We start from the raw sequence: 20,738 nt of genomic DNA, 5'->3' as shown, positions 1-20,738 counted from the left end.
TGTCAGCATAACAATGCCAGTGTGTCACAATGCTCCTGTAGTGCACATAACCTTCATTAGCTGATGAGAAATAGTGCAGGAGAGGCCAGGGGTATCCAGAGCCCCCACCTGGAAGCATTATATAATATATATAATGCTATATATAATATTATATATATACATATATATATATATATTTTATATATATATGACCAAAGAGACTGTCTAACTGTACTGCATCCTGGGTTGTTCGTTGCTTTTTTGTTTTTTGGGGGGTTTTTTTGTTTTGGTTTTTTTTTTTTTTTTTTTTTTTTTTTTTTTTTTTTTTGGTTTTTTGAGGGTGCCTATCCTGGCACTCGCTCTGGCGACCAGGCTGGTCTCCAACCCACAGAGATACATCTGCCTCTGCCTCCGGAGTGCTGGGATTAAAGGCGTGCGCCACCAAAGCCTGGCTCCTGGGTTGTTCATTTGGCTCCTTTGGGCTTTTCTCATTCGTTTGGTTAGTTGGTTGTTCTCTGAGACAAGCGCTCACTACGCAGTTCTGGCTGGCCTGCACTGCTAGTAGTCCAGGCAGCCTGTTCACTCACAGACTGCCCACCTGCCCTCTGCTTCTCTAGTGCTGGGATCAAGGCTAGGCCACCATCCTCAGCTTCCCTCAGTGGGTTTGTTTGATGCTGGAATTCAACCTGGGTTTTATGCATTTGGGTAAGAGGTCTCCCACTGCCTTTACCTCAGCTCTTTTTGTTTGTTTTGCTTTTCTGAAACAAGGTCTCAGTGTATAACTCAGGCTGGCCTTGAACTTTCACTGATCCTCCTGCCTCAGCTTCTCCAATAGAGGAATTACAAGAATGTGTCACCTATACTCAGATGTCCACACCAAAAACATCAGAAGGTAATCCTGGTGTTGCCATGTACATCTCTGATCTCACTTAGAGACTGATGAGCCAAGACCCAGCAGTAGCTGCTTCTAACACCGGTCCTCTAGTAACTGGTAACCAGGTGAATCGAAAGACACCAAACCCTTTTAAGGACTTCTAAGGACCTGAGCCTGTCTTCCTAGGAAGCCAAAGAAGAGATGGGTTACAGGTTCAGTGAGCTCTTGTTCATGAAAATAAGGTGGAGAGCAACTGGAGGACACACTAAACCTGACCTCTGGTCTACAGGAACACAACAGACACCCCAACCATTCACATACACAAAAATAATAATTTAACTGGGCATGGTGAGAAAGGAAGGAGAAAAATAGTGAGTTAGTTAAAAGAACTTAGCTGTGCAGGGGAGCACACACCTGTAGTTGCAGGTCTATCTCCTGAGCCAGAAGTTGGATGCCAGCCTGCATCATACAGCAAGACCTTGCCTTGAAGGATTAAATCAAAAAGAATTTTTGAAAACCCAGCTACAGGATGGCAGGACTGCTGAGTGGGTAAAGGGGCCTGCTGCAGGAGACTGATAAGCTAGGCTCTACCTAGGAGACCCATACGGAGAATGGAGAGAACTGACTCCCGAGAGTCGTCCTCTGTACCCCCAAAGCCCCACACACTGTGGTACATATGCACCAACACATATACACACAAATAATAAATGTAGTATTAAAACCAAATCAGTTATTTAGAAATAGTTGTTTCTTTAACTGACTATCAAAATTATTTCTAATGGTGCACACCTATAATCAATGCCGGCACTCAAGAGGCTGTGGCAGAAGTGAAGAATTCTGTGCTTCTAAGACAGCCTGGGCTGAATAGTAAAAGCATGTCTCAGACAAACAAAAGGTGGTACTTCTTTTCACGAAAATGCTACAGAGATGATGGCTAGTCTATATCACAAGTACAAAATTCATACAAAGTACATAAGGCTAATTAAGGCTAGATAAACACTAGCATACAAGGTCAACGTTACTATCCTAACACAAAAATGCCAAGACGCTACATGAGTTCAAACGGACTATACATTTCTTTGTGCAGGTTTAGTGTTAACCTGTTCCTGGGAATAGTCACTCACTCTAGACCAAGCTGGTCTCAAACTCAAGAGAGATCTGCCTACATCTACCTCCTGAGTGCTGGAATTAAAGATGTGCTCCAACAGTTTGTATTTACATTTTTTTAAATGTCTCACAAAAATGATCATTGTTTAGACCCAAGAATACTTTTCCTGGAGGTGGGAGCCCTTAGCTGGGAGGTACAGTACACGCCTAGCATGTGTAGTCCCTGAGTTTGACCACAAAATGACAAAAACAAACCCCTCTTAGAGAATCTACAATGCAGCAAAGAAAATTATTCTTGCTGAGCGGTGGCACACGCCTTTAGTCCCAGCACTCGGGAGGCAGAAGCAGACGGATTTCTGTGAGTTCCAGGCCAGCCTGGTCTACAGAGCTACAGCCTGGGTTGTTACACCAAGAAACCCTGTTTCAGGGGGGAAACAAATTGTAATCTGTATTTTTTTTTTGTGGCTGACCTAAATACCTGATGTCCCAGCTTAAATATACATTTACAGATAAAAAATTATACTATGATACTTAGGAAGCCGAGGGAGGAGGATCCCAAAGTCAAGGATAGCCTGAGCTTTATACTAAGTTCCTGCCTTAAAAAGAAACAAAAACAACAACTAATACTATACTATAAGAAAATATGTATGTATGAATGTATGTATGTATGTATGTATGTATGTATGTATGTATGTATGTATAGGTTGAATGCATGTTTTGCCTGCCTGTATGTCTGTGAGCCTGGTTCCATCGGAGGCCAGAGAGGGCGTCAGATCCCTTGGAACTGCTCTTTCGGAAGATTCAGTTCCCAGCACCCAAATTGCAGCTCACAACCGTGCCCTCTTCTGGTCTCCAAGGGCATCAGTACACAAGCAGTCCACAAACACACATAAAGGCAAAACATCCACATAAAAAAATAAATCTTGGGCTGGAGAGTTGGCTCAGAGGTTAAGAGCACTGGCTGCTCTTCCAGAGGTCCTGAGTTCAACTCCCAGCAACCACATGGTGGCTCACAACCTTCTGTAATGATTCTGGGGCCTTCTTCTGGCCTGCAAGCATGCATACAGACAGAATAGTATATACACAATAAATAAATAAATCTTAAAAAATACTTTTAAAAAAATAAATAAATAAATAAATCTTGCCAGGCAGTGACAGCTCACGCCTTTAATCCCAGCACTAAGGAGACGCAGGTGGATTTCTGTGAGTACAAGGACAGCCTGGTCTACATAGCAAGTTCCAGAACAACCAGGGTGGTTACACAGAGAAACCCTGTCTCAAAAAAGAAAAAAATATTTTTTAAGACAGGATCGCCGGGCGGTGGTGATGCAAGCCTTTAATCCCAGCACTCGGGAGGCAGAGGCAGGCGAATCTCTGTGAGTTCGAGACCAGCCTGGTCTTCAAGAGCTAGTTCTAGGACAGCCTCCAAAGCCACAGAGAAACCCTGTCTTGAAAAAAACAAACAAACAAAAAAAACAAAAAAAAAGAGGCTGAAGAGATGGCTCAGTGGTTAAGTGCACTGACTATTCTTCCGGGACCCTGGTTCAATTCACCTACAGTGGTAGCTCACAATTGTCTGTAACTATAGTTCCAGAGGACCCAACACCCTTACATAAGCAAAATACCAATGTGCATTAAATAAACAAACAAATAAATAAAAAGGGGAAATGAGATGTACATTAGTGTGAGGCACACACATCTATAATCTTAGCAGTCAGGGGGCTAAGGCAGGAAGTGGAGGCTAGCCTGAGCTATATACACAGTGATACTTTGTCTCAAAATTTTATCTTATTTTATTTATTTATTATGTATAACATTCTGCTTCCATGTATATCTGCACACCAGAAGAGGGCACCGGATCTCATTACAGATGGTTGTGAGCCACCATGTGGTTGCTGGGAATTGAACTCAGAACCTCTGAAAGAGCAATCAGTGCTCTTAACCTCTGAGCCATCTCTCCAGCCCTTGTCTCAAAATTTTTAAGATGGTGAGAGGAGGCCAGAGATGTAGCGCCTTAGTAAAGTCCTGGGTTTGATCCTCAGAGCCCTAACAACAATGGCCTCACATAAACGGTGACGGCAGTATTGCCAACGGCTTCACTTCATACCAAGGGTTTGTTAGATGTTGAGTGAACACCAGCATTATCAAATGTATACAAATTCAACCCTCTGGAAAGATAGTAATGCACTGCGCAAGCCCATGAGTGGAAAGACAAGCAAGGAGACAGCACTTTACAGTCGTCCACACAAGGGGAGAGGCTCATGAAAACAACTGATACAAAGGAAAAACAGGTGTGTCTGATTCTGAATCACAATTCTGATAAAAGGGTTTCTTCCAAGCATCCCCTTGACATACCTAATGGGCCTTAATGTAGCAACAAACCAAAACCAAAACCTGCCAACACAAGGCAAGAACTGGGGTCACAAAGACACATTGTCTTATTCTGTCCGCCCATGCATTCAAACAAACATTTGTCCTGTGCCCAGCCCTGTGCTAAAAATTGGACAAAGTGGCTCAAAATGAGCACAAACTGGGAGCCTATGTTCCAATGGGAGCTACACCCGTGAATAGGCCATTCAAGGCAAGTGCCTCGTATTAGGACAGCAAACCAAACTTTAATGAAATGCTTTTTCCTTCTCCTCCCAAGCCCTCTCTCAGCTGCTGCTGCTGCTTGGTGGTCCGGGGAAGCGAGTTGGGGGGGGGGGTCACACTCTCACCTGTGCCTCACAATCACATAAAACCTTTCAGAGTCTGGCTTGATGGTACACACCTGCAATCAACCCTGACAGCAGCCTGGGCCAGAAGTGAGAACTGAGGCATCCATTACGTAAGCTCCACGACAGCACCCTCCCTCAAAACCAAAAACATCTCAGATCTACTCCTATGAGCAATTTCAAAACCATGACCAGCTTGCCCAGAGGAGGACATAGGTGAAGCACTTAATCCCCCTTAGCCTGTCCTCCCTGTCCCGCCTCAGACTGCCCTTGGAATCAGGGGCTGCACACATATCCACAGCACTCTTCACCTTAACACATCAACCCCAGTTGTTTGCGCCTGTGCCCGGACAGTAGCGCTGCCTCCCTGCAGGACCAGGACTCCCTCATCCTTACCTCAGTATGACCCTGAAGGAGAAGGCATCCTACACGCATCTGAAATTTAATCATAATCAGATCTCTCACCATTTGCATGTTTGTCATGAGTTTTGGTTTTGGGGTTTGTTGCTGTTTTGAAACAGGGTCACAGGCAGCTCAGGATGGGCAGGAACTAACTGTGACCAATGGATAATGCTCAAGTCTCTCTTGCACTCACCTCCTAAGCGCTGGAATTACAAGCATCAATCACCAGAACTGGCTTTTCTAAGCTCATACAGCAACGACAGCCATAAGATCAAAGCAAGGCTAGTCTACACAGAGAGTGCTGGGCCAGCCAAGGCTACATAGTACATCACTGCCTCAAAAAGCCAAAAACTAAAAAGTACAATATGACGCAGTGTTCTCCAGATTGATTCACTATTTACATATGGGACTCAGGCCCAAAGCAGCAGGCTAGAATAACATATAAATGTATTTCACATTTACTTCCTACGTTGAGGGAAAGGAGAGAAATAGTCAACAATCAATAAATACCTGCTAAATAAATAAATTAACCCAAGCTTAATTTTCTTCTAAATTTTATCTGTTTAAGTTTTTACCTGCATGTATTTGTGTGTGCCGTGTGTTTGCAGTGCCTGCAGAGGCCCGAAGGGGACATTAGAGTCCCCTGGACCTGGAATTACAGATGGTTGTGAGGGCTCTACCCCATCAGCCGGAGGCACTGCTCTAACCAGTAAGCCGTCTCTCCAGTCCCCACCACTCTATCCCCGTTTTAACTCTCTAAAAAAAGGACAAAAGTAGTGATTAAAATAGTGAAAAGTAAAATTTAAAAGCCTGCCCTCCAAACTTTTCTTCTCATTTAAACCTACGGCCTCCACCACTAGCTACAGGAGGCGTCCTAGAGCCTAACCCTCCCTTCCAAGCTCTCTCTCCATTGCTTCTCACTTAGGCAGCCGTGCGACTGGTTCCATTCAGGTCGCAGCACACTGCAAGTCCCACGGTCAACTCGACATCTTCCCCTAAGTAAGCACTTGCCATGGAGGTCAACACCTGAGTTCAAAGCCCGGAACCTTCATAGAGGTGAAAGAGACCCTCTCCAACCTCTCCAAAGATGCTCTCCTCTGACCTCCATACTTAGGTTGTAGAACACACATACACGCACGCACGCACGCACGCACGCACTAAATTTGTAAAAAATAAGCTGGGAAGATTGCCTAGTTGGAAAAGTACCTGCCTACAAGCATAAGGACCTAAGTTCAGGGCCCCAACACCCCACATACTACATTCCTTCCTCCTCCAGTGAGTCTTCACTTCCAACACCCTATTCCTACCACAGCATGAGCGGGGAGGGGCAGGAAAGAACTGGTGTTTTCATGGAAGGTTCCTGACTGGAAATTTAATGTGGGGCTGCCTCCCTCAGAGGGTGCAGTTGTAGATCTGGGAAAGTTTCTAACACAAAAACTTTTGGCTGAACATGTGGCTGTCCAGTAGAAACTATTCTCAGTCTTCCTTGTGGCTCAGGCTCTGCCCAGTGAGAGGTAAACAAAACGGTGTGCGCCACTTCCAGGCTGTGCCAGGGAGGAGCCTGACCTCCTTTTCCTCTCCTCTCTCTGACGACATGCAGGTAAACAATCACACATCACCAAGAGACGGAGCCTTCCTTAGTACAAGACAGTGGTGGGGCCCTAATGAGCAGAGCTGCCACACCAGCCCTAGCCTCCTGGCCAAACTTCTACCAGAGAGAGATCAACAGCCATGCGGCTTCAGCACTTCCATCTTATACCACAGGCTGACCCGCTCAGCTTCTCTCAAACCCACAGTGAGCCCAGAAGCACCCAAGCCAGCCTGTTCTCTCTTCTCCACCACCTCTCCCTGGTACTTCTGCAATGGCCTCCTAACCTCCCTGAATGCATTTCCCCGTTGCTCTATTCTCTACAGAGAACACAGAATGGCTTCTTTGATGGCATAAGTCAAGAGTGTGCTGGCTAGTTTTTATTGACACTGTAACACAGCTTAGAGTCACTTGAGAAGTCTCAATTGAGGGTTTGCCCTGACCAGACTGGCTGATCTTAATGTCTGTTAAAACTTTGTCCTGACTGATGACTAAGAGGGCTCAGTCCACAGTGGGCAGCACCACCCCCTAGGCAAGCGGGCCTGTGCTATGGAAGGAGGCTAGTGAGCATGCCAGAGAGCAAGCCCATAACTGCTGCTCCTCCATGGCCTCTGCTTCAGTTCCTGCCTCCAGGTTCCTGCCCTGACTTCTCTCAATGAGTGTGTGACCTGAGAGCTGTAAGCTGGAATGAACCCTTCCTTCTCCTCCTCAAGTTGCTTTGGTCATTGTTGGGGACCTTTTTGGGGTCCGCTGTTCTTCTTGTAACCAAGGGTGAACCACAGTGCCCTTAGGGTCCACTGTCTGTCTCATGACTAGGTGTTTACTTCCTCGTTCCCTCCAGACTAGGCCTGTATGCAAGAATGCAAATTATCTGCCCACTGGGGGAGGGGGGAGAATGGACCTTGATCTGAGTAAATTTCCACTGTGGCTGCTGTTGGAATATAAGCCTATTCCCCTTTGAAATAAAGGGCATTCTCCTTGCAAGAGTGACCGGCTGTCTTGTCTTTATTTAATCCTCAGATTCTCTCGCCCAAACCCATGAGAAGGTTGCAGCACTGGCTGTTAGACAGGTCATGGTATTTTATCACAACAGAAACCCTAGGACACAATGCAAGCCTTACATGAGTAGAAGATTCCTATCTGTTTACTGGTAACCCCCCTTTGTCTAAAACCATGCACAGTAGTTCACAAAATATGAGCTGTCGCCGGGCGTTGGTGGTGCATGTCTTCAATCCCAGCAATCAGGAGGCAGAGGCAGGTGGATTTCTGTGAGTTCAAAGCCAGCCTGGTCTACAGAGTGAGTTCCAGGACAGGCTCCAAAGCAATACAGAGAAACCCTGTCTCAAAAAAAAAAAAAAAAAAAGAGAGAGAGAGAGAGCTGTCAGCTAGACATGTTGGTGCACAGCATTAATTCCAGCACTGGGAAAGCTGAAACAGGTGAATTCCTGAATTCAGGGCCAGACGGGCCTATATAGCGAATTCCAGGACAGTCAGGGCTACAAAGTGAGACCCTGTCTTGTGGTAATATCTTGCATGTACAAATAAAGCCTGTCTGAAGATCAGAGGATGGAGCTTGCCATTAGCTAACCATAGAGGTCAGGAGGTGAGACAGATGAGTGGAGAGAGAGGATATAAGCGGGAAGAAACAGGAACACTCTCTTGTCCGCTGAGAAGGTAGGAGGTAAAGGTGGCTGTGGCTTGCTCCTTCTGTCTGATATCTCAGCATTTTCCTCCATATCTGACTCGGGTTTTTGTTATTTAGACCAATTAAGAATTCCTTTTACATTGTCTCAAAAAAGAAAACGACATGAACAAAAGTATGAGCTGTCACAAACTGTAAGCTGCTTTTGACTAGCATTTCAGCCTTCTTGGGTCCCTAACTTCGTTCCAAAGTCGGCAGGAAGTAGCATGGGAAAGAATACGTCACCCATTTTCCCTGGTTGAAAAGCTAAGTCAAAATAAACTCCCTTACATAGGGGATGCCAATATCACTCCCTCAGAAAAATCGGAAGGACTAGAGAAGTGTCAAAGGGAGAGAGAGGCCAACCAGAGCTGGTTTGAAAGCTGGTACAGCAGGTCCCCTTGGTTCACTACTACCCTGGTCTCCTCGTTGCTCGGGCCTATCACTATTATCTTGTTACTTCTCACTTCTGGTCCTTGTATTCTCAATCGCCTAATGACTTCCATTCGTGAGAGAGTAAGTGCAGTCCAGGTACTGATGCTGCACCAACAATATCACTCACTCCCTGATGGGGACACCAGAAAGACAACAATTCCATGATTGGAATCTCCAAAAAGAAAATGGGGGAATGAAGGGACCAGCTCCCCATTTCAGCAGCATGGCAGCCTAACACGTGTTTGCCTGACCTTGCTTTGGTCACTAGGAGGTCAGATGTCTGCCTTGTGGCAAGGAACCAATCAGAAGTTAGCTGGTGGTACTATGCTTTACAGCTCTGGGTGTTGCTTTACGGACAAGCACACAGCGACAAGCACACAGCAACTAACTACTCGCAGAGCATGGCAACCACCCTGGGAGGGCCTATGGGCCATAACAACCAGTTGACCAATCAACACAGGGCAAGCCCTCCAAGAATGGAGGCACACCAATCCTGAACCTGTGCATACCCCTAGACACTCTCCTTACGCTGCCCTGTAACATCTCTATGCAGTGGCTTCGAGGTGTCTTTCCTAGGGATCCGCCATGGTGGATGGATGAAAGGCCAGCACTAACATGGGGTTAGCTCTTTTTTTTTTTTTTTTATAAATTTTATTTATTATGTATACAGTTATCTGCATGCATGCTTGCACACCAGAAGAGGGCACCGGATCTCATTACAGATGGTTGTGAGCCACCATGTGGTTGCTGGGAATTGAACTCAGGACCTCTGGAAGAGCAGCCAGTGCTCTTAACCTCTGAGCCATTTCTCCAGCCCTGGTGTTAGCTCTTTAAACAACTTGCAATAAAGCCTCTTGCTGTTTGCATCAAGCTTTCGCCTCCGTCTGGTGATTGGGGTTACTGGGGTCCTGGGCCGAAATCCTGGGGGCCTGAGCTACTGGGTTTCTTTCAAGACCAGGGGCTTAGGAGGCTGAGGCAGGAAGACTGATGAGTTCCAGGCCAGCGTGGAACTCAGTGAGACCCTGTGCAAAAGACAAAAACAAAGTAGTGGTCACTTTGCTTTGAGATCTCTTTCTAAACAGTGTGAGGTCTTCGGATAAATGGTCTAATGTGAAGGCAGTCCCTACAGACTGGTGTGGTAGTGTATGCCTTAATCCCAGCACTCTGGGGGCCAAGGCAGGCAGATGTCTGTGAGTTCAAGGCCAGACTGATCTATTTATGCAGTGAGCTCCAGACCAGCTAAGGTTACATAGTACAACCATCTAAAACCAAAACAAAATGCAATTCTAACTCTACGTCCAGTGACCAATTATAGTATGTCTTCATGAGACTGATTTCTGCTCTTCTAAACTTTGATCAACACAAGTGGCTGTTGCTTTACAATGCAAAGAGCTGGTAACAAGACTCCAACAGCAAGCAGACACCCCGGTGCTATTTCCAAGTTTCTTTATACGGAGTAAAATTCACTTACAGGCCAAGTCAAAGCATAGTATGTGCTGGAAGCGTGTGTGTAATGTATATATACCCATGTGGAGGCCAGAGGCCTGCTGCTGGTTTCCACATCTATTGCCTTAGTTTTTGAGACAGGGTCTCTCACGGAACCTGGCATTCCTCAATCCAGCTGACCTGCTGGCCATCAAGTCTGAGGGATCTCTTGTATCCACTGCTCAGCATTAGAATAAAGACCCACGTGCCATACCAGCTTTCTATAAGGGTGCTGGAGACTCCAGACTCCAGTCATCATGCTTGTGTAGCAGGCACTTTAGCCTCTGGGCCATTTCCCCAACCAAGCATGTTTGTTTTTTAAAGGCCCTTAAAAAGGCAGGTGAACTCAGCATGTGCATTGCTCAAAGAGGACAACAGCATCAACAGGTATAACCAGATTTGCACGTGGACAGGAAATGGCCATGTCACACACCAGCTAGTCAAGAATAATTACACCAGGCCGGGCACTGGTGGGCGTTGGTGGCGCACGCCTTTAATCCCAGCACCCGGGAGGCAGAGGCAGGTGGATCTCTGTGAGTTTGAGGCCAGCCTGGTTTCCAAAGCCAGTGCCAGGATAGGCTCCAAAGCCACACAGAGAAACCCTGTCTCGGAAAAAAAAAAAAAAAAAATTACACCAGCCACAGTAAGAAGATCCCAACTCCAGACACTGAAACAGGAAGGCATCTCAGCGGACACGCACAGGGGAGCACTCTCCAAGACTCCAGCTCTCACCATTTTGTCCCTTGCAGAGCAAGCCTACATACCTGCCTTTCTAGCCTCCAACAAGTGGAGAATGCATCTACCTCAAGGCCCCCGGCACCAGTTCTTTCCTTTCTCCGGGAACAGTCACCCCCAAACAGCCTCCTACTGGCCCTTAAATTCTTCTCAAAAGACATTCTGGGGTGAGGAGATGGAGTTATGGTTAAGAGTGCTTGCTGTCAAGGAATAAGGACCTAAGTTCAGATCCTCAGCACCCACATAAAAGCCACATGTAATGCTACTCTGGGTTGTCAACTTGACTACATCTGGGATTAACTGAAACCCAATGGTTACGAACACCTGTGAGAGATTACATCATTTCAAGTGGGAAAGCCCACTGCAAATCTGTATCTTTGAGATCTGGCCACACCTTTGGCTGACAGTCTACATAAAGGACACGGATGAAGGAAGCCTGCTCTCGATAGGAAGTCCATTTCTCCACTGGCAGGCATTAGAGCCTACTTCTTCAATTTTCCAGTGTGGACTGAGACCGGCTGAGGTATCCAGCCTTGTGGACTGAACAACTATTAGATTCTTGGAACTTCTTTTGATAGACTGCCATTGTTGAACTAGCTGGACCACAGCCTGTAAGACACACACTAAGACACACACACACTAAGACACACACACACACTAAGACACACACACTAAGACACACACACACTAAGACACACACACACTAAGACACACACACACTAAGACACACACACACACTAAGACACACACACACTAAGACACACACACACTAAGACACACACACACTAAGACACACACACACTAAGACACACACACACTAAGACACACACACACACACACACTAAGACACACACACACACTAAGACACACACACACACACTAAGACACACACACACACACTAAGACACACACACACACACTAAGACACACACACACTAAGACACACACACACTAAGACACACACACACTAAGACACACACACACACACACACTAAGACACACACACACACACTAAAACACACACACACTAAGACACACACACACACTAAGACACACACACACTAAAACACACACACACACACACACTAAGACACACACACACACACACTAAGACACACACACACTAAGACACACACACACACTAAGACACACACACTAAGACACACACACACTAAGACACACACACACTAAGACACACACACACTAAGTAAGACACACACACACACACACTAAGTAAGACACACACACACACACACACACACACACACACACTTATTCCATAGAAGTTCTGTTCCTGTAGAGAATCCCAACTAATATACCATGTGCGCCAATACCTTTAACCCTAGTGCTGGGAAGCCATAGACAGGAAAATCCCAGGGACTCGGTGGCTACCCAATTTAGCTGAAATGGTAAATTCTAAGTTCAATAATGTATTAGTCTAAATGGGAATGCCCCCCTGAGCCAGGAGTAGAGGAGCACACCTTTAACCCCAGCACTTGGGAGGCAGAGGCAGGCAGATCTCTGAGTTTGAGGCCAGTCTGGTCTAGAGTGAGTTCCAGGACTACACAGAGAAACCCTGTCTTGGAAGAAAAAAGAAGAATGCTCCCTCTATGGCTTCATATATTTAAATGCTTTGCTACTGGAGGTGGCAATATTTGAGGATTAAGAGGTGCGGCCTTGTTTTCATAAGTGCATTCCAGGGCTTTCAAGTTTCAAAAAGCCCACAGCAGACCCAGTGTCTTCCTTCTCTCTTCCTGCATTTCAGGGTACAGCACTCAACTACTTCTCCACGACAGGCACCATGCTCCCCACCATGATAATAATGGATTAAACCTCTGAAACCCCAATTCTTCAATTAAATGATCTTCTTTGTAAATGTTGCCCTGATCATGGTGTCTCTCCACATAAATAGAGCAATGACTAAGACAAATGAGAAGGCCTGTCTCAGAAAATGAGGCAAGCAAGCAAAGAGACACCTCTGGTCTTCATACATGGACGGACGCCGGCACTCAACATCTTCTTCTAAGCCAAGTGTAGCGTCACCATGCCTGTAGTCTCAGCCTCTCAGGAGGCTGAGGCAGGACGATCTTCTGAGCTCAAGGGTTTGAGGCCAGCCTGAGTCAGTAACAAGACTTCTCTCCCCTCAAAAAAGCCAGCTGTGAATGTATCTACTTTAATCCCATCAGTCAAGCAGAGGCAGGTGGATCTCAGAGTTTGAGGCCAGGCTAGTGCACATAAGAGTTCCAGGACTGCCAGAGCTACCTATTAAGACCCTATTTTTTAAGCTGGGCATTGGTGGCGCACGCCTTTAATCCCAGCACTCGGGAGGCAGAGGCAGGCGGATCTCTGTGAGTTCGAGGTCAGCCTGGTCTACAAGAGCTGGTTCCAGGACAGCCTCCAAAGCCACAGAGAAACTCTGCCTCAAAAAAAATAAAAAAATAAAAAATAAACTTCCCCAGTGTGCTGGGTCTAGAGAGATCTAGAGAGATGCCTCAGTGGTTACAGCACGCACAGCTCTTGACCACCAGGCTAAGTTCCAACACCTACATGATGTCACTCACAGTCACCTATACAGATCTACATTCAGGCATACAAATAATAAAACAGAAAAGACACCCCAGTGTTCTGTCCTTCCAGGCTACTGTATTTTCCTTTATAGGGCACCAGGACAAGACATTTGATGTGGGAGACGAAGCTCCCCTGAGCAGGTCTCAGTGGTACTGGACAGGCAGCCGGGAACTATCAGCACAGAGGGAAGGGCAAACATGGCCACTAGCCCTCTACAGATGCCTTTCTGCCTTCTCTCCACACAGCATCGAGGGGTGCTGAGGCCTGTTCTCTCGGCCATAGCAACTGGAGAACAGTCTAGTGGTTTCCACTGCCCTCTTCCCTACTAAGACAGGCAAGTTTCTAACTGTGCTAGATTGGAATCCACATCCCACATTTAACCAGCTGTATGCCTAGAGCCGAGGTGGAATTCTGCTGGTACAGTGCTTGCCTGCTTACATGCCTCTCGGCAAGCTAATTAATCTCTAATAATCTTGACTTTCTTATCTGTAAAATAGATAATAATGATAGGAATGGTGTCAGGGAGTTCAGAGGTTAGCACAGGGAATTCTCCAAGTGTCAGCAAAATCACTGTCATCACTGTCTCCTCTTTTAGAGGAGACAAAGGGCCAGGCAGAGGAGCCTTTAATCCCAGCACTTGGGACTCAGGGGCAGGCAGATTTCTGGGTTAAAGGCCAGCCAGGACTACAAAGTAAGTTCCAAGACAGGCAGGACTGTGACACAGAGAAACCCTGTCTGAATGAATGAATGAATGAATGAATGAATGAATGAATGAGGAGGCAAAAGGTGACGGGACTGCTAAACAATTAGAAGCTCCCGCAGAAGATGAATTTGGTTCCCAGCACCCCATCTGAAGTCTCACATCCGTGACTCCAGGTGCAGGAAGATCTGTCTCTTGTCTCTGAAGGCAACTGCATGGAGAAATCAGTGTCCTCTTCCTCCCTCCCCCCATCTCCCCCACGTCCCACTCAGTCCCTCTCTCCTGCTGTCTTCCAGGGTGCACCACTTTCCCAGAAGCTAATGCTTACACCCTTGCCATTCATCCTAAAGCCATGACACCGCAGGGGAGAGATCACAGGGTTAGAGAGAAGGAGGAAGAGCTGAAACTCCTAAACCTTAAGACAGCTCTCCTGATGCCAGTGCTACTGACAAAGTCCCAAGAGTGGTGCTATTTTCCAAGTCCCTATCCCTCAAACCCAGCTCCCAGTACCCTTTTGAGGCAACAACACAGAATAACTTTTTTCTAATGTCTTAATTAAGACCTCACTCCATGATGCATCCCTTCTTATTCTGAATGTCTTATGCATGCCTCGACAACAGTACATCACACAGTAACTATACTGTACATTAAGATAATTTTATGTGTATGAGTAGTTCATCTGCATATATGGATGTATACCACATGTATGTCTGGTGCCTGCAGAAGTCAGGAGAGGGTACCAGATCCCCTGGTGGCTAGTGGCTGCTGGGAATTGAACCTGGGTCCTCTCTAAGAACAAGTGCTTTTAACTGCTGAGCCATCTCTCCAGCCCCTATATTGTACATTTTAGGTTCCTATCTCTATCTTCCAACTCAACCCCCAAATTTATGGAGCGAACCATTTGAGGCTGGGTTTGGGAGGCATTGCTGAGGGAACATTACTGTATACCAGTTAATCAGCTCCAAAAACACCAGAATACATCATGAACCCATTCATACAAAACACCACTTTACAGAAAACGAGAGCTCAATGGTAGCAGGATATTTATACAGATGCTATGATCAATCTATGGCAATTGTTGAACAATGAAATGTAATAAAAGGAGCTTTGGAATCAGGGGTCTTGAGTTTGAATTCTAACCATGTGACTTCTAAACCAGGTCACTTTTGCCACATTATTTGACCTAAATCTGTTTCCTCACCTATAAAATACACAAAATGGTTCCTACTTTATTGCATTATTTTACCAAATGAGACAATGGCTGCACCAAGCCTGGCAAAGTACAGGCTTCTAGGGCTGTTCATAACTGTCAATCCTTTTCCACTTACAGAACTCTGCTGGTCTGTAATCCCAACACTTGGGAAGCTGAGGCAGGAGGATTACAAACCTAAGGTCAGCCTGGAACATATAGCCATATCTTGTCTTAAAAATAAATAAAAATCCAGGCTGGGTGGTGGTGTCACGCCTTTAATCCCACCACTTGGAAGGCAGAGGCAGGCAGATCTATTCCAGCAAGGCCAGCCTGGTCTACAGAGCGAGTACCAGGACAGGTTTCAAAAGCTACACAGAGAAACCCTGTCTCGAAAAACAAGATAGATAGATAGATAGATAGATAGATAGATAGATAGATAGATAGATAGATAGATATCCAAGGTCATATATGCTGCATTTGGGAAGAATGCTTAACTCTTCTAGAATCTTGACCACACCCTGAGTCCCAGGCAGCCATCTCTCAGAAGTAGGTCAGGAAGATTCAAAAGAGAGAAAAGGGGGAGAAAAGGTACAAATCATTTCAAAGCAGTTTCATCACCACTGCTGAAAAGCAGTTTAAAACGCCTGCCCTACTTACAGTATTGCCTCGGTACATGAAAACAACATGTGAGTAGCTCTAGCATGAAGATCATGTAAACAATGGTGCTGTGGAATGTACGTAATCGAAAAGAGGCTGAACTTAGGCTCGGCTCGACACTGTAAAGCACTACATAGGTAACACAGCAAGGCGGCGGCTGACAGCCCTTTCAAATGTGCAGAAAGAATACAGGAAGGCACGGTGACCATGAGAGGGGCCTCCTCTGGTTAAACCAGTCTTTATTCTTCTAGCTGCATTCACAAATGTTTTTGTTAAAATATGAAACTCTGACTTAACTTACAAAGAGGAGGTCTCTGGCAAGTCTTAAATGTATCCTTCAACAGTCAGTAACACACGTGTTATTTTTTAACCAAATCAACATCACCTGCAGTATCTATGATACAAGTTTCTACTAAAAGAGTAACAATACAAAGGCAAAAAAAGCCTTTGGAAACATATTTGTTGAGAACCCAGTATTAAAGGAAGTGGACTAAAGCTAGGCAAGTCAGGATACAACATGATCCCAGCACCCAGAGCAGAGGCAGGAGGTCAGGGATACACAATGAGACTCAAAAAAGGAAAAGAAAAAAATTAGGAGATTTTCTTCCAGCTTCTAATGAGAAAAAAAAAAAAATGACCAGTTATTGTTCTGCCTTTGTGGTCAGGTCAACTAATTTGTTGACAATAACTTTATACTAATCCTGCACTGGTAAATTTAACTTTTCATATATGTTTTAGTGTTCTGTTGACCTTGAAAAAATTTCTTTTGTTTCTTCCACAAAGGTTGTATGTGTTCCTTTTACGGTCACTAAAAGAGTTACACCATCTCAAGAACTGAGCAAATATGAGAAGACACCTCTGGATTACACAGTATCTTTGGCCAGTCTGTATACTTCATCGATTTGAAAAATTAATGAAAAAGCTGTAAAGGCCTCTAAACCACAAACTATTTAGAGATCATAAGAAAAAAAAATGACTTTCTGGAAGTAAAGGACTACTGAAAACCACAGATTGTGTCTCTCTAGAATTAAAAAAAAATGGGGGGGGGGGAGATACGCTTAAAAACTACAAAAAAACAAATGTTTCCAAGGCAGTATTTCTGAAACTGCTCAGGACTTTTCTGATTTAAGATTACACTCCTGCTGTAGTTGAGGAAGACCAAGTCAGTTGACACAAAATGACTTAACAACTAAAGTATCACAATCCACAAAATTGTTTCTTTTCTTACCCTGACCCTTCACTCACCCATGTGCATGCTCCATCCCTGGAGAATTTTAGTGACTAAATAAACATGAGAAGACCATGTCCAAAAGTGGAGCAGGAACCTCTTCCAACCAACCTGATGACAGACGACTACTTTCATAATATTGCAGGGGAAGTTTACATGAAGCAGTGGAAGAAACTAAGCCAGCAGGGATTTTGAAAAGAAGGCCTCAATTTGTAAAAAGACAGGGAAAAAGTCAACCAAGTCACAGGAAATTCCTTGTGCCCTAACTGCCACTGCTTTTCTGACAATCCGACATGCCACAACCCAAGTTTAAGGGGGAGGGGAAGTAAATAAATAAATAAATAAATAAAAGAAAAATAAAGTAGAAGACCAGCAGTCATTAGGAGTCTGTTAAAATTATTACACTTTATGTGGAATCTTTAAAAATATTAAGGATATACACTTTGTTAAATATCAAGGAATCTGTAAATACCTCTCAAACACAAAGGTACCTTTGATCCAACTTATACAATGAAATGGCCACATGTATCTGGGATTTCCAACACTTCCTTTTAAAACTGCCACTAAACATTATTTTACCCAAAACTGTTCTTTAAATCCCCGAAGACAGAGGCAAACACAATACACCATATCCCAGTCTTGCCCCTCTTTCTTGAATACCCTTTTAAAAAGACTGAACACCTTCAAGAGGCTCTCCTTGTCTTCAGACACTAAAAGACAGCAAGTGCAGTTCCGAGTGAAGAAGCAAGGAAAGAGAATAAAGAGAATAAAAACGAGAGACCCTCTCCTGGGTCTTGCATTCTCTACCTCTGGAGAATACTAAACAGACTGAGGACACCGTGGCCCAAAGTGGAGCAAGGGCTCCTTACAATACAACCAACCTGATGGCGATGAATGACTACCTCCACAAAATTTCATCATCCTTGAAAAATGCCACCTCCGCTGCCTCCCCAGTCCCGAAAGCCCGACACCACTAGCGCAAAAATCGTCCCCGACCGACGCGCCAAAGAGTTGCCAAGTAATCCTTTCAAGGTGCCCCCCGCCCCCACGCCCCAGGCTCCTCACCTCGTCAGCGCTCAGCTCCTCCATCGCTCTCCTCTTAATGGTGAAAGGCGTTAGGGACGCGATCCTCAGCTCCGGAGAGCAGGGCGGGAGCCGAGGAGACTGGAAGGTGTCTAGCGGGCTGCCTGGCCCCCCGATGGGGGAGGTTTCAGAATTGCATAGTCAGAGGTTGAGAACTGAGAACACGAGGCACTGGCTCGCCTTGGCTTCGCCCGCTCGGCTCGCCCCAGCCGCCTCCAGCTGCAAGCGCCCCGAGCCGCCTCTGGCCCCCGGCCCGGCCCGGCCGCGGCCGCGTCTAGGGGTCCTCTCTCCGGGCGCCACCGACGGACGCCCCTCGCCTCCCAGGTTACCCGGAGCTCGGCTCGTGCGCGCTGCGCGCCGTGTCTCCGTGGCGGTGACGCGGCGGCTGCGTTTCTCGCTGCGGCCCCGGCTGCGGTGCGGCCCCGGCTGCGGTGCGGCCCCGGGCCCCGGCGGGAACGGCGGCTCTGCACGCTGGATGCCCCCGAGGCGCGGCGACCCCTCCGGCAGCCCAGGCGGAGCCCAGCAGCGAGCCGACCGGGAGGCCCCTCCCCTCCAGAAGCAGGCCAGGCTCGCCCCGCCTCCGCGCACGCAGGCCGGCGGGGGAGGGGAGGAGTGGGCCCCGCGAAGCTCGCTCTGGAAGCGCAAACCCTCCTTCCCTCCGACCCGACTCTCACCCCTCGCCCCACCAAGTATTATTCATCAAAACAACAGGGCGGCCATCTTTGAGGGGGATCACGTGACCCTCGCCGGGGAGGCGGGGCTTCAGGCTCCCCCGGACGCGCCGGCCAATGAGCAACGGGAGCCGCGCCGCCGATTTCCTCCCGGCCTGCATCCTGTCCCGCCCCCCTGCCCCACCCCCTCCCCTCCAGCGGCGCCAGGTGGGGGGAGGGGAGAGAGGGGCTGCCAGGCTACGGAGAGAGGGAGGCGGGGCGGGGCGTCTCCATGGAGACGGAGCGGAGGCGAGGGGCGCGTGGGCGGGGCTCAAGTAGGGTAGCGGAGGGGAGGATGCGCCAATCCGTGGGGGGGGGGGGGGCCCTGCCGGGAGCACCGCGGTGCCGCTTTGTTCCCAGGTTGCTCTCGCTGTCTAGTGACGTGGGAATCCTGCCACCCGCACCTCCAGGATGCTGCAAGCTGGCCACAGAAACGGGGAGAAGAGAGGGATCCCGGGGGCGCGGGGGTGGGGGGTGGGGGGGAACAACGTTTGCTCTCTGCGGGGAGCATTTAGCACAGGCTGCAAATGCCTGTTTGCACTGTTCCCTTCCCCAGGAAAGGCCATGGAAGGAAACGAACAGGAGCTTCCATTAATTTTATTTTACCTTGTTCTTTGTGCTTGGAAGTATTGATAAAATCACTGTCAGTGACAGTGAGTGAGAGACTCAAATAATTGAGAAACGGTGTTGAGCAACTGCTTAAGGAAGGTCTTTATAAGGCCAGCTCGGCCTAGCAAAAGATTCTTTACAATATTTAAGTCTAAAGTGAGCAAAGTAACAGTACCATGAAAGTTCAGAATTTGCCACAAAGTATATATTGTCTGGCGAAGAAACCCATAATGTTGTTCTTAACTGTTCTTAGGACAGGATCCTGCTATGTATCTCAGCCAGCCTCGAATTTGAAATCCTACCTGAACGCCAAGGTGTGCACCTCCATCGCAGATTACCGAACATTGTAACATTTATTTATTTCTGTTTATTTGCTTGAAACAGGGTCTCACTGGCCTGGAACTGGCTATGTAAACCCGGCTGGCCTCGAACTCACAGAGAGATGCCTGCCTCAGCCTCCCAGGTGCAAGGATTAGAGTGCAGAGCTACTCTCACCTGAACTAAAATCTTAAACATCCCACTCTAATTTAAACGAGTTGCATTTGATCTTAGCCAAAAGGCCGACAAGTGACTAAAATAGTTACAATTTGTTTGCTGCATGCTAAAAGTGGGAACATGACTACTAGATATGCAAAGAATTTGTGAGTAAAATTAAACTGCTACAGGCTTTTCAGGAAGGCAGTCTACTTTTCAGGAAAGGAATTCCGTGTAAGGCATTCTGGACCCTTAGTTACACTGATGTGCATTATACTGTCTTTTTAAAAACATCAGAATTGTCATTGTAACCTCAGATTAAATCACACATTTAAATGCAATGGCTTTAAAATAGTTATAGTTGCTTAACATCATCCTCTCTAATTCCAGAACATTTAAATCACCCAAAAAAGGAACCCTCCAACACACTAAATGTCCCTCCTCATCCTACCATTACCTCCTATAACTAGTCTGCCTTCTGCATATTTGACGACAAATAAATCAAATATTCTGCTCC

General features: G+C 46.6%; 1 protein-coding gene across 5 annotated transcripts in view; it reads right to left on the bottom strand.

Annotated features, from left to right (window-relative positions):
• Nucleotides 1-18,537, bottom strand: part of Ube4b (ubiquitination factor E4B) — a 115,083-nt gene extending 96,546 nt beyond the window's left edge. For all 5 annotated transcript variants that reach the window (XM_035439411.1, XM_027398262.2, XM_027398264.2 and 2 more), the window contains exon 1: nt 18,411-18,537. In XM_035439411.1, the coding sequence (XP_035295302.1) occupies nt 18,411-18,434 (24 nt within the window). In that variant the 5' untranslated portion in view covers nt 18,435-18,537. The remainder of the gene's footprint in view (nt 1-18,410) is intronic.
• Nucleotides 18,538-20,738: the final 2,201 nt, after the last annotated feature.

This window comes from Cricetulus griseus, chromosome 2 (genome assembly GCF_003668045.3).
Source record: "Cricetulus griseus strain 17A/GY chromosome 2, alternate assembly CriGri-PICRH-1.0, whole genome shotgun sequence".
In the NCBI taxonomy this organism is placed as follows: Eukaryota; Metazoa; Chordata; class Mammalia; order Rodentia; family Cricetidae; genus Cricetulus; species Cricetulus griseus.
The sequence above is the reverse complement of the archived record's forward strand: the minus strand, read 5'-3'. Positions and strand labels throughout refer to the sequence as shown.